The sequence below is a fragment of the Martes martes genome (assembly GCF_963455335.1).
Source record: "Martes martes genome assembly, chromosome: 8".
NCBI classification, from domain to species: Eukaryota; Metazoa; Chordata; class Mammalia; order Carnivora; family Mustelidae; genus Martes; species Martes martes.
In genome coordinates, this window is record NC_137895.1 from 53408499 (window position 1) to 53423803 (window position 15305).

Genomic DNA, 15305 nt, shown 5'->3' on the forward strand with positions numbered 1-15305 from the left:
GGATCGAGCCCCACAGCAGGCTCCCTACTCAGTGGGAAGTCTTCTTCTCCCTCTCCCTCTGCCTGCCATTTCCCCTGCTTGTGTACTCTCTCTCTCTTTCTCTCTATGTCAAATAAATAAATAAAATAAAATAAAATGAAAGAGGGACCTCCACAGTGCCTGGTGGGATGGCATATTGCCAAGGATGCTGGATTCCCCTTGAAATACAGTATCTTGGTTAATGAAGTAACAGCATGCCCTGTGTATTCTTCAACAATGCCCAGGACAACTGCCGAAAGATTCTGGGACCATCCACTGAAGTTTCCAAGCCGTAAGGGACTGACGAACTGATTATATTAGCCCCCTTTCTCCGAGTGAGGGTTCTAAGTATGCCTTAGTTTGTGTGGACACTGAATCTGACCTAATCCAAGCTTTTCCCTGTCACTGGGAAACCAGACTACCACCATTAGGGGATGAGAGAAGCTGAGTATTAGGAGAGATGGTAATGAGGGGTCACATTTCAAAGGTCATGATGTACAAGACTGGGCAAAAGAATTAACATTGGCTGTTCCATGTCCTCTAGAAATGGCAAGCAGCAGGGTTGGTAGAAAGGAAAAATGAAATATTAAAACAGCAGCTTAAATTAACAGGTAAAACCACCTCAATTGAGTGGACTAAAGTACTACCCCAGGCTTTAATACATCTGAATGATCAACCAGAAGGGCCTGTCACCCCACATGCCAGACTGGGGACCCTGGCTGAGGCATAAATACTATAAAGGTGTGGAAGTCCTGGGAAACAGCCACTGACCTGATTCTCACTGAGGGTCAATGTTCCACGCTGTTGAGAGCACAAAGCCAGGTTATGACTGGGGAAAAAAAAAATATCTACTGGAATTTGCCATGGTACATTCCCCAAAATGGGTGAACTAATTTGTACCCTCTGGGTGAGGGGAAACTATTCAATCTCCACTGAAATTCTGTTGTCCTGATGCAAGATGGACCTGTTGAAATATATACCTGGAATAGAACATACATCACTGAAAGAGAGGAGAAGATAGGGGCCCTGGTCTGACATATCCTGTCTCCAGGCCATCTCCTCATGTCTGGCAGTGCTGCCTCCCACAGAGGTATGTACAATCAGGTCAGGTTCCTAAAACTGCCAACCTCCCTCTCCTCAAGCCAGGTGGGCACATTCTGTTTTCTACTGGTTCCTTATTTGGCTGCTATCTTTGCTCCCCATTGGTTTAGAGGAGGTTATGGCACACAGAGAAGCCCTTACTAAATTCACCCAACAAGCCTTAAATGATAATCAACAGAGCCTGTTCTTATTGAATGCCAAAATGACTCTAATGAGAGTCTTCAAAAAAATAGAATGGCCTTAGACATTATCCCTATGTCTCAAGGAGGCACCCATGCCATTATCCAAACAGAATCTTATGTGTTCATACCCAATACATCTGCTAATGTATTATCTTTATTAAGTCATAGAATGATAAAGTAAATGCCCTAAATGATCCAACTCCCAGCACAGGGGACTTAATAAACCAGTGGTTGGGATCTTGGTCTCTTGGTAAAAAAGAAAAAAAAAAAGTGTCGCTGATTTGGGACTCATTGCTTTCTCTTACATGTACCTGTGTTACTGCTGTGGCATCTGCCTCCAGGACAGCCAGAGGGCCACCAAAGGAGCCACCCGCATGCGGGTCAAACCCCTTGCTGACTGCTCAGGGCACACTGTGGAAGAGGGAAGTACGTGAGATTATAAGAGACAGTTACAAAGGGTGGAGTTTTGGGGAAGGTCATGGAAAAGGCATGACCTTCAACTGACCTGTGAGCTGGACCAGCAATGTGTAGTTCCTCATACCCTTCCCTGTCTTTCAAATGTATGTTCTAGGGCGCCTGGGTGGCTCATTGGGTTAAGCTGCTGCCCTCGGCTCAGGTCATGATCTCAGGGTCCTGGGATCGAGCCCCTCATTGGGCTCTCTGTTCAGCAGAGAGTCTGCTTCCCCCTCTCTCTCTGCCTGTCTCTCTGCCTACTTGTGATCTCTATCAAAAAAAAACAAAAAACAAAAACAAAAACAATCAAATGTTTGCCTTTCCTGCTCCCAGGAGCTTCTCCAAGGACATGGCCTTGAGACAGTGATGTGATGAGAACACCTACCTAGTGTGCATGGTTGAGCCTAGTTAAGGCTTCTGTATAAATTTTTAATATTTGGAGGGTGGGTAGGGGATTAACTAATCTTGCTGCCGCCTGAGACAGGCCCTGTATGTAAGTTCCCTTTGCTTATTAAACCTTCCACCTAGTAGCCTACCTGTCTTTGGTCTCCTCTTGCCCTCTCAGTAAGGGAGATGAGGCTGTTTCAGATTTTAACCAAAAACAGGAAGCTCCCAAGGGTGTTATGAGACAACAGAAACTAAAGGGAAATTGGGAAGTATTTTGAACTGAATAAATATGAAAAATAAACCAAAATTTGTTGCATACCACTACAGTTAGTGCTAAAGGGGAAACATAAAGCACAGCACAGATATATTTAAAAAAAAAAAAAAGAAAATCTGAACTCAATGAACTGAGCTTTCATCTTAAGAAATTAGAACTAGAAGAGCAAACTAAAACATAATTAAGTAGAAGAAAGAAAAAAATCATTGAAGCTGAAGTTAATAAAATAGAAAACAAAAGTAATAGACTTTATTTTCTACAAAAAAAGTAATTTCAATGAAGAAAAGAGTTTCATCAAGAAGAAAAATGAACTTTTTCTTCTAAACCAAACTAATTTAAAAAACAAAAGACAAAAATGAACAATGTCAGGAATGAGAGAAGTTACATTAATACAAATTCTAGAGATATTAAAATGACAATAAGAAAATACAAAGAAAAATGTAAGGTTAAGAAATTAAATATTTAATAAAGTGGACAAATTCTTTGAAAGACACTAATGCCAACAAACCACACTCAAGAAAGAATTCTTTGAATGGTATTACATCCATGAAACGGAATCTATTGTTAAAAATCTTATATAAAAAAGAAAACATATGTCCAGATGACTTCAGTGATAAACTATATCAAACACTTAAAGAACAAATAGTACCAGTTCCACAAAAACCTTCCAGAAAATTGACATTGAGGAGTACTGCTCTAAAACATAAACCAGACAAAGCCACTACACAAAAAGCAAATTACAATCAATATCCTTCATTAACACACTTGCAAAAATCCTAAACCAAAGTTTAGCAGAATTAATCCACCAATATATTAAAATGAGAATAAATTTCAAGAACCCAAGGTTGGTTTAACCTTTTATAATTATTCAATGTAATTCATCATGTTAAAAATTAAAAAGAAAAAAACTAAAATATCAATCATCTCAATAGATGTAGAAAAAGCAGACGTAGACAAATCAATACCCATTCTTGATAAAAATCTCTCAGCATTCTAGGAATAAAAGGGAACTTTTTCAAATGAATAAAGAGCATCTATGAAAAATATACAGTTAACAGCATACTTAATGGTATTAACACGAATTTCTTCCAAGATCAAGAACAAAATAAGGACGTACACTCTCACCACATTCTTTGAATGCTTACTGGACGGTCTATTTAGTCTATGAAATCTAGCAAGGAAAAGAAATAAAAATCATCCAGGAAGGAAGAAATAAAAATGCTTTTATTTGCAGATGACATGATTATCTATGTAAAAATCCAATGGAATACACATACACACACACACCACATACAAATTATTAGAAAAAATAAGTGTTTCAAGATCTACGGTTGGTATAAAAAATTTTATTGTAATTCTATATACTATCAAGAGACATTTGGAGATTAAAATTACAAATGATGACAATGCCATCTCTAGTAGCATCAAAAATATGAAATATACGCTGATAATCTAAGAAAATATGTAAAACATCTATACAGAAAAAATTACAAAACCTTGCTTAAAGAAATTAGAAGAACACAAGCAAATGGAGAGCTATACCTTGTTTATGAGTTGAACAAATCAGTATTTTTAAAATTTCAGTTTTGCCCGCATTTTTCTAATAGGTTCAATCCAATCACATTCAAAATTTCAACAGGATTTGTTTGTTAGGTTTAAGAAATTGGCAAGCCAATTCAAAAGTTAACATGAAAATACAAAGATGTAGATTAATTGAAACTGCTTTGAAAAAGAACAACATTGAAGGGTTACCATGAAGGGTTACATGATTTTGAGAAACTGATATTCATGGTGGAGGTGTAAAAATATATTAAGTAAGTCAACAGAACAGAATAGAGAGACAGAAATCGACCCATCCACATACGGGTAACTAATTGTTGACAAAAGTGCAAAGGCAATGTAGTGAAGAAAGAATAGTCTTTTCAACAAATGTTGCTAAATCAGTTGAGTATTTATATGCAAATAATAATAGAGAGAGCACTTTAATATGTGACTCACAAACTAACCCAAAATAAGCTATAGATTTCCATGTAAAACCTGAAACTATAAAATATCTAGGAGGAAACACAGGAGAAAATTTTGTCACTTTGAGTGTGGTAACAAGTTCTTAGAAACACCAGTAAAAACATGAAGATGGACTTCATCAAAATTTAAAACTGCTTTTCCAGAGACTTAAAGTCAAGCCATAAACTGAAAAACAAACAAAAACGATCAAAACGAGATCTGATAAATTTAGGACTTTTACCCAGCATATACAAAGGGTTTTGAAAATGTAACAATAAAAAAAAAAGACCTCAAAACTTCTCTGATGATTTGTATTAACTTTATCAAAGAAAATATGTAGATAATAAATAAGCAATATAAGCAAATAAAAAGACCTCAAGATGATTTTTCATTTAGGAAATGCAATTTAAACCACAATAATATAGCACCATACACCTATTAGAATGGTTACAATTACAAGACTGACCATACCAAGTGTTAGCAAGGGTAGGTGGAATTGGAACATTCATACATTGCTAGTATGAATACCAAATGGTACAACTTTGGTAAATAGCTTGGCAATTTCTCAAATAGCTAAACATACACCTATTGAGTCATCCTGACATTAAACTCCTAAGCATTTACCCAAGAGAAGAGAAATTCTATGTACAAATGAAGACTTGTACACAAATGTTTATAGCACCTTTATTTGCAATAGACAAATACTGAAAACAACCCAAATGGACAACAACAGGTCATTTATCAACAGATTGGGGTATAATCATACAAGGGAGTAATACTCAACATTTAAAAAGAATGAAAAATTGATGCAAGCAACAAGATGAATGAATCCCAAAATGGTTATGCTAAGTGAAAGGAGCTAGACCAAAAATAAACAAAAAGGCATGCTGTTTGACTCCATTCATATAAAATGCTACAAAATACAAACTGAAAGCTAGCTGGTGGTTGTCTGAGGAAAAGGCATTGGGGAAGGGGATGATAAAAGCTGGAGGGATGATGGAAATGTTCACTATCTTAATTGTGGCGATGATTTCAAGGGAACATGTCCATATATACGAAGATTATTGTGTAATTCAAATATGTTCAGTTTGTTATATGCCTATTAAACATCAATAAATGTGCTAAGAAAAGAAAATATCTCTTGTCTTCCTAGGAATGATACAACTTTTTGTTTTTTTTTATAAAGTTGGTGCTGGGTTATGTACAATAAAATGGAAAGGCTTCCTTTAAAAAGTAAAAGAACCTGTGAAGGAAGATAGCAAGGGAATAAAAACACTGAAAATAGAAGGAATACTTCTAATTCCACCTGTTTCTATTCAGCTATATTTCCATACCTGGCTCAGTTTGTTTTTTAATTGAGTATCTTCATATTTTTGTCCTGTGTGTTTCTGCACTAACACAACAGAGTTGAGAAGAGCTCATTTACAAATGGTGTGTACTTAAGGAAAAAAACAAATCTACTATTTTTACCTCAGGCCCCATGTTTCTAACAAAACTATTCTGAAGGATTAAGGAGATTAAGCTGTCCTTTGATAAAGGATGAAAAAATAATACAGATTTTGAAACTAATAATGAATTGTGATTAATTCGCTGAAAAGATCATTCAATTTGTAATTACCTCCTGGGACATCGCAAATGCCCCCAAAATGTGATGATGTGGGGGAGGGGGTGTTGTGTGTACATGTGTGTATTTAGTGGAATCTAGAGAAAGATCACAATTTAAAAGACCAACAAGTGGTAGATTTTAACATTGAGAACCCAAGTTTCTGGATTCCAGCATGGCCTTTTCCCTTTTCTGTTTCTTCTTGGGCTGTGTTCGCATGCATCTTTCCATGCATCCACCAGTTGGGCAAGTTCTCCATGTTCCATCTTCTATGTGGTTTAAGAAGCTGAGGGGAAGATGGTACTGAGGCAGAGGATTGAAGAGGAGTGAGACTTTAAAATAAAAAAAGAGAAGGAAGGGAGACTTGGGACAAGCTAGGTGAAAAACACAGAAAGAGAGAAAGACGGAATTAAAATTTCTGATATCAAAGTGCTAGGCAGCCAAAAGCCCAGTCTCTGCTAAGGAGTTCTGCCATCAGCTAATAACAAGCAGTCCTCGGGCCTCTCATAAGTTGCACCTCACTAATGAAGGACAACTTAAATTCCAGAAGAGAATTCTCCTTCTCTTCTTCTTCCAGAGTCTTTGAATTCACTGTGGTCTCAATAGATTCGCCTTCTTCTGACATATACTGAATGCCGTTAAAATGCAGTTGTCCGCAAAAACAGCTCCCCTTTGTATATATGCACAACTGCCTGAAGGATAGATCTGGGAAACAGGACCCTGGAGTCTGAACCTGCAGATGGAGGAGGGGAAAAAAAAAAAAAAGGTAGATTTACTGCCACCGTGTTTCAGAAATTTAGCCTTATCTTAAAGCTTCAAATCAGTAATAAATGTGGGAAAATAAACTAGAGAAAAGGTCTGAATGGCTAAACGGGCAAGTCCTTGTCTGACAGAGGTGGAGAAGATGTTCCTGAATTTCCCCCAAGCTTCTCCCTGACAAGAAGAGGATATTACGTGGAATGTGGAAGCAATGTCACTCACATGTTCAGCAAAAAATAGGAAACTTACAAGTGGGGCGTCAAAGGAGAGCCGTCCTCCCAGAGCCAGGAGCTGCTGGGTTTCCTCAGAGACAGTCCCATCCAGAACGGAAAATTGGAATGGGCACTTGCTTGCCGGATGAATTCCTGTGGGGAGGAATGTTTATCTAAAGTGATGATAAAGTCAGTGTGGTCATTTTAGATTAGAGTCACAAAACCAAAGAACCAAAAGAGATCTTCGACATCCTCTCCATGGTTTTACAGAACTATTTACTGAAGCCCAGAGATACTATGTAACCTCTCTATCCGAGGTCATGCAATCATTAGACAGATGAGGCTAGAAAATAACTAATTTGGTTCTCAAACATGTGCTCCTCTGCCAAGGGCATAAACCCGATTTATTTCCCTATAATGCACTACTTCAGCCCAACGTACCACCATAAAAACTCACCAAATCATCTGTGCTATTAATTTTCAGCATCTGGGCATCCAAAGACAAGCAGTTCTCCTGGCTTTTTTCCCAATTAGATGGGCCAGAGGAAAATCGGTAACAGTTTTCTTCATGCCAGAGCCAGTCTTGGGGACAAGGACCTAGGAAGTGTAGCATATCTGATCAGTAAGTGATGTCTGAGTAAAAGTATTTCTACAATTCTTAAATCAATTTTCCCCTCAGGAGTGTCACGTGCAAATCATCTCTTCTTAATTAGAATTATGGAGGGGCCTGGGTGGCTCAGTTGTTAAGCGTCTGACTTTGGCTCAGGTCATGATCCTAGGATCCTGGAATTGAGCCCGGCATTGGGCTTCCCGCTCCACGGGAAGCCTGCTTCTCCCTCTCCCGCTCCCCCTGCTTGTTCTCCTTCTCTCTCTGTCTCTCTCTGTGTCAAATAAATAAATAAATAAAATCTTTAAAAAAATTAGAATTATGTCCAGTCTTCAAAGACCTCAATAGATCCCTAGTCTTTATTTCTCTTAAAGTATTCTGATTTAAGTAAATTAAATGAAAAATAAGGCCGTTCCAAAGCAAAACTTGAGCTGAGACGTAATTTTAGAATGTGACCTATTTTTTATAATTATGTTTGGAAGAATGGAAGTAAGAGCTCAGGGAATGGATCCATTAACAGTTACACAGCTATTAAGAAGATATGCTCCGGGTACTAAGTTGACTCACTCAGTGAAGCATGCAACTCTTAGTCTTGGTGTGGAGGCCCATACTGGGTGTAGAAGTTAATTAGAAATAAAATCCAGGGTGCCTGGATGGCTCAGTAGGTTAAGTGACCAACCCTTGGTTTTGGCTCAGGTCATGATCTCAGGGTGGTGGGATAGTGCCTCTTGGGCTCAACACAGTCTGCTTCTGGATGCTCTTTCCCTCTGCCCTTCTCCCCCTCACAAAGTGCGTGCGCTTTCTCTCTTTGAAATAAATAAATAAATAAATATATTTAAAAAAAAAAAAGAAATAAAATCTTTTTTAAAAGATACATTTATACACTTTAAAGATTTATTTATTTATTTATTTATTTGGCAGAGAGAGAGAGATCACAAGTAGGCAGAGAGGCAGGCAGAGAGAGAGGAGGAAGCAGGCTCCCCGAAGAGCAGAGAGCCCGATGCGGGGCTCGATCCCAGGACCCTGAGATCATGACCTGAGCCGAAGGCAGAGGCTTTAACCCACTGAGCCACCCAGGCGCCCCACATTTATGCATTTTAATACTTCAAGTTTTCAAATAATGAATTTATGCTTAAATGTTGTGTTTCCTGTTCCTAGGTATGTGTTGTCCAATACATAGCATATGTGGTATTCAAACTACCTATGTTTCTTTTAATTAAAAAAAATTTTTTTTAAGATTTTATTTATTTATTTGACAGAGTGAGAGATCACAAGTAGGTGGAGAGGCAGGCAGAGAGAGAGAGAGGAGGAAGCAGGCTCCCCGCTGAGCAGAGAGCCCAATGTGGGGCTCAATCCCAGGACCCTGGGATCATGACCTGAGCCAAAGGCAGAGGCTTTAACCCACTGAGCCACCCAGGTGCCCCCCCAAAAATTTTTTTAAGTAAACACTACACCCAAGTCCCCAAGGTGGGGCTCAAACTCATGTCCCCAAGATTAAGAATCGCATCCTTTATAGACTGAGCCAGCCTGGGGTCCTTTTTAATTTTTTTTTTTAAAGGAACATAATATCACTATGTTGGCAGTACTTTTCACACATTAACACATTTAATCCTCATAACAACAGGATGAAATAAATTCCATTCATTTTCTTCATTTGGCAGATAAAGGGGACCATGAACCTTGGCAGGCTTGCTCTCGTATCCACGTGTTTAATCATGACAGGCACTGCCACTCAAACTTCCGAATTTGAATCAATTGAGGAAATATCTTTTGGGGCCCTTCAAGATGTTTTGATACAGAATCTAGGGGTAAACCTGGAAACCGCCATTTTTAAAAAGCTGCCATAGTGATAATGTCCACCAAAGACTGACAACCACCACTGATTTCCGTCCTGAACATAAAGTCCCTGACTGAAGACTCCATGCCTTTCTAGCTAGACCTCCTTCTGCAAACCACTTGTTCGGTAATTTTTCAGAATCTCTCTCTCTCTTCATATCTACACTGTGGACCATAGACTTGTTAGTAAGAAAGATAAAACTTGTCTCAAACTTAAGGAAGCCAGTCTGTTTTTTTCCCATGTGGTATTTTATTATTAATATTTTTGAGAAACTTCTCAAAGCTGCTTGATGAAAAGCAGTACTTTATCTACTATCTCTACTAATTGGCCTTTATCTGACACTGTCAAGGAATGGAACATGTTACCTGGGACATCTACCAGTGAAAAACACATTACTTAATATTTTTGACTGGTTTCCCATGCCTGGAATCTCTAGGAGATGGTTCTGGATGGTCCTGACGTAGATGTAATCTCATAAAACTGATAAAAAAATAAATTAAAAAAAAAAACCTGTTTAGCAGCCCTATTGGGGGAATAAATCATTGGTTGGTATGTAGCTATGTCTGTTTATATAAAGATTCCTATCTTTGCTAGATTAGTCTCCCTCCTTTATACCTTTTTAGAGACACTACATTCTTTGGTTTCCTCGATAGCTCTCTCCTTGATAAAGACATTAAACACAGGTTTGATATTTGCTAAAAATCAGGTTTTCTAAAAATCTCTGCTTCTTTTGGAAATTTAAATAACCCTATAAATATTGAAGGGATTTATTAACTCCAAAACTTTATTTAAAAAAGAAAAACTAAAAAAAAAAAAAAAGAAAAACTACTTATCATTATTATCACCACTTAACTTCTCTGGCTATCAATTTTTTTCCTCTATAAAGACCTGGGGTATTTGTGAACTGTTACTATATAATCCGTTTTCAAAGAAATTGCATAGTTGAGATCAAGTGAGATGTGCAAGCAAGAAATTGGAGAAATCTCTGTTTATTAGTGGCAATTAGTTACTGATGCTGAGAATAGGGTGCTCATTCATACACTGCCAAGAAAACAATGCATCTCTGAGAATAATTCCATCTCATATCCCTTAAATCTCCCTATGATGAAAAGCATATGCCTGATTTAATCACATGTTGTACAAAACTAAATGACACAGATAACACTGTAATAACATCAGAGTTCACATCATCATCCCCTTCTTATAGATGCTAGTATTTCTACCTGCCTCCTAGATTCTGAGATTAACTCAATTCTTCTTATATAAACTGACTTCCTGGGCTCTTTATATTTTTTTCTTACCTGAAGTATCTACCCAACACTTCCAAGTCAGCCTACCTCCATTCATTTTATTTAAATTGGTTGTTGTATACTTTAAGAAATAGGGTTACAGAATAAAATTAATGTAGACCTTCCCAGAGACAAAGGAGACCCCGTAGGGAAAGAAATCAATGATTAAGACATATTGGGACAGAAAGAAGTAAGAATTGATGGCAAAGGGTAAGGGCGGGAGAATTCTTCCAGAAAAAAAATCTCAAATCTAAATTTTAAAAATAAAGAAGAGGTTCTTATGAGAAAAGAAAATTTAAATCTGCCAAAAAAACTGCCGTTAATTAAATCAGGTATCTCAAGAATTTAGCAGAGGGAAGGGTGGGGATGATAAAAATAGAGAACTTCTGGTGTCAAACATTATGAATATACGTCAATACGCCAATTTCGTGCCTAGAGACATTTTCAAAACACTATTAAGTTTAAACAGAGCAGTTTCCACTACTTCTTTTCACCTACCCATCCACCATACCTGAAAAGTTTGCTGCTTTCCTCAGAGCCTCTTGGAGATTCAGGTTCTGCTGATGAAGTTCCATCTGCTTTTTGGAATTTTCATCCAGCTTCTGGGTAAGGGTTTCTATCTTTTTTTTGAGTTCCCTTTCTGACTCCTGGGAAGATTTTTCTGTCTGGCGCTGTGCTAAGATCTGTCCCTCCAGTATAATTTCCTGGTTAGTGAGGTTTGCTTGCTGTTTCTTTAGGAGATCAGACACCTGTAATACTAAATCATAGCTGAAATAAGAACTCCATTACCAATCCCGAATAAAAATCCCTCCACTGGGTTTTGAGGAAATCAAAGAATCAAATCAAATAATCTATTTTGACAACAGATAAACTGCGAGAAAATTACTCAGAAATTACGAATTTAAAAGTTATTTGATGTTCTTGTACTATATATTTTTTTAATGTCAGGAACTGTCACAGACACATTCGATTAAAACAACAAAAACAACAGGATTTTACTTATTACTGATGGTTACACACAAGTTTAAAAGCAATCATAAAGGGTATATCAATGGCGTAAATAAAATACAGACAATCTGAAATAGATGCCAACCAGACTCAGTGATTATTAATAGCTGTCATCAGTGACTTACTCTTATTTGTGTCTTTGTTCCTCTGCTAACTCTCTACAACTCCAGACTTCCTAATTTTATTTAAACACTGTGACACCCCTTTTTTGAGACACCCTCCCACAGAATTATTTTAAGTTGCTATGTCATAACAATTTTAAGCATTTTTTGTTTCTTGTTTTTTTTTTTTTTCCCCCACAGTACATTTTAGGAAGCATGGGGATGAAATGAAGTTTGTGAAACCCGGCGGGCAGCTAATGTTAAGGGTCAATTGTCTCAGTTCTAGAAGCTTGATGGTTGAGTACAAAACAGACCCTTTGGCTTGAAGGCTGGATCTGAGACTGTTTTACAGTGATTCTTCTCATGGGAAGACTCATCCAATCACCACCACTGAGTCAAGTGCACTTCTCCTAGTCATTAGGGAAGGCCCTAAGTGTTAACAGATTGAAAAAATAAATGGTTGGTGACTTTTAACCAACAACTGAGAATCAAATAGCACTTCAAAGGCCTTAATCATCTAGATTCTAGATGGACAAAAGAACTCAGATCTACAACCTGAATACACAGGCAGATTATATGGATGATCAATATCATTTTCATTCCTTCGTGGCCACTCTCCTTCTTCTTATCACTTCTTTTCCTCTAAACATCCTCTTTTATAAGTGGCCATATTATAAATTTGAATTACAGTTATTTTAAATGTCTCATGTATTGATACGGTATTTCTGATTCTTAACTTTAAATTGGTATTTAATCATCTCTATTAAAATTCAATGTATGGGTGCCTGGGTGGCTCAGTAGGTTAAGTAACTGACTCTTGATTTCAGCTCATTCGTGATCTCAGGATGGTCAGATCAAGGCCTATGTCAGGCTCTGTGCTCAACACGGAGTCTGCTTGAGATCCTCTCTCTCCTCCCCCCTCTGCTCCTCCCCCCCGGGTGCTCTCTCTCTTAAAAACAATAACAACAACAACAAAAACAACCTCAATGAGAACTATATAACATTTCTTTTCCTTTTGGGTCTCTCAGGGGATCTTGTGGCTTAGGAGTTTCAAATTATTTACTTTTTCATCATTCCAGGATTTAAACAGACTTTGTCCATTAAGTTATAACAACAAAACAGAACAAAACCTACCATTAATAATCTTAAGTCTGTGTCCCAGTCAATTTGAGGGACAAGCACAATGTACTTATTCATGTTCCCACTCATTCTAAAAAGTTTGCCTAAAATGTATCTGAATCAAGTTTATTTATAGTTATTATGAAACCAATTAATAAACCATGTTTGTAAGTTCTCACTTTTTCCCGCTTTCCAGTACTTACATTGCATTGTCACTATTATAAGGGTTACCAGTAATCCCAAGCAAAGGACCCCCAGGGTCACAGCCGTAGGGCACCACCACCGAGAAGAAAGAAAATGAAGACCTAGAGTGACAGAGGATAGAATCGGAAAGACATAAAAGATGGAAGCAAGTCATCAAACAATTCTTTGGAAACTATACCTTGTACTTTGCATTTCTTACCTTATTAGTCCTCCCAAAGGCTCTGCATATAATTCATTGTCCATATTTACAGATGAAAAATACAGACAGAATATAAGTAATTTGCTCTTGGTCACACAACTGACACAATTTAAGAGCCAGAATTCAGTATCAGATATGTGATATTAAGTATCTGATTCTCAAGCTTATACTTTATATACTTCCATCATAATGACTCTCTAAGAAACTCTCAGTCCAGCTTGGCTGGATCAACTTCATCCAAAGAACAGACAACCTGGTATTTTAATATAGACCATGTCAATGCACACACACACACACACGCACACACACACACACCTCATACATAGTATGTTTTATAAGCAATATACCATAGAAGAATGTCAGACACCAAGAAAATAAGCTTTAGTTAATCAACAGATCACCTCAAAGAATTTAATTTTGTGTTTTCAAATTTTATTCCACTAAAATTACATCTTAGAACTGAGGTTATTGACTGAAGAAAAGTAGGGATTAAACTTCAATATTCATTTGACTCATATTAATGTCATGTCCTATACATACACCAGCTATGGCTCTTGTTGTTATAAAAGTTCACCATTAATATAGAAACAATAAGTCCTATAGCTCACAGCTCCACCACTACAAAAGCACAGATATTTTGGTTCAATAGGAAAATATTTCACATAATCTATGTGAACTCCTCACCCTGTACAATAAACAAATAGAGTACTGGTAGTGTTATCCTCTACATGCAGATAAGGAAACCCCAAAGTCTCAGTGGATTGTATAAGATGACACAGATGTTAAGATCCAAACACAGGTCTTTAATCCAACTTCAATCGCTACATAGCTTGGAACGTTACATCACAAACTTTCTAGTGCAAATGTGTAATGATTTAAATCAATCAATGGTCAAATATATTCACAGAGTCAAAAGCCTTTCTGTTAGACTCTAGAGAGGATACAGAAAAAATAGAATTTTAACAGGAAGAATCACAGTTCATTCACTGATTTAAAAGTCATTAAGCTCCTGGAGTGTACGTAGCAAGCTGGCAGAAAAGTAGAGGATAGTTGTGTCTCTTGCAAAGAGTAGAGGATAAAAAGTAGAGGATAGTTGTGTCTCTTGCTTAGAATTCTAGCTTGGGGGTAGATATTTGTGTAAATCTGTCAACCAATGTTTCCCTCTGGTCAATATTCATTCTATACTATAAGTGTATGTCTACCACTCTTGAGCGAAGAAACTCCTGAATTTTTAGAAGTAAATCGCAACATCCACACCTGTGCAGGAAAGGTGCAACCCCCATTTTCTAAAGGACACCCTTTGTCCCATTTCTTCCGTAGGTAGAGACCATTAATCCAACCTGTTCCCATTAGTGATTTTCTGATCAGAAAGAAATCGGGTTATTTTCAGTAGGTGACTGAGCTAATCAGGTTCTGAGAGATTTAGCTTCATAATTGTAGTGAAATTCGGGCACTCAATATTTACAACATGAAGAATGAATGAATGAATGAATGAATGAACAAACGAACAAATGACTCCTGTTAACTTGGATGTCTACCTATAAATGCTGATTCAGAGAAATAATGCACGCAAAGTGAATAGCATAGAACTTAACCTATGGTAATGTTTAATAAAAGTTATCTGAATCTATACATCATCATTCATACCAAGTAAGTTTATTCACAGAATCTTCATCATCATCATCGTCATCATTATCACCATTATATCTGAATTGTTTTTCTTTTAAATAAATGTTATTAATTCTACAATATTTTTCCATTCTTGGGTGTTTCAACTTTCTAATCCTATATTCAGTTAATTTACATTTTTGAGCTAATCTTAAAATTCTATTGCTGTGCTCATTCACCCACCCCTAGTACCTTTAGCTTTCTTTCCATTTGGCTCCTGATCAGGTTGATCCTTCATAGTCTTGTTCTTGAAGTCATCAAAAGTCATTTCAGAATTCAT

General features: G+C 37.2%; 1 protein-coding gene across 2 annotated transcripts; it reads right to left on the minus strand.

Annotated features, from left to right (window-relative positions):
• Positions 1 to 6610: 6610 nt before the first annotated feature.
• OLR1 (oxidized low density lipoprotein receptor 1) lies at positions 6611 to 15305 on the minus strand (the record flags this gene model as incomplete). Of its 2 annotated transcripts, none has more annotated exons than XM_080810908.1 (6): positions 6611 to 6755; positions 7031 to 7146; positions 7451 to 7590; positions 11238 to 11483; positions 13158 to 13259; positions 15218 to 15305. In XM_080810908.1, 6 exons carry the CDS (start codon positions 15303 to 15305, stop codon positions 6611 to 6613), a joined length of 837 nt encoding a protein of 278 aa, XP_080667034.1. The 2 variants fall into 2 exon arrangements, with proteins under 2 accessions (XP_080667034.1, XP_080667033.1); XM_080810907.1 differs by having other exon boundaries at positions 15209 to 15305.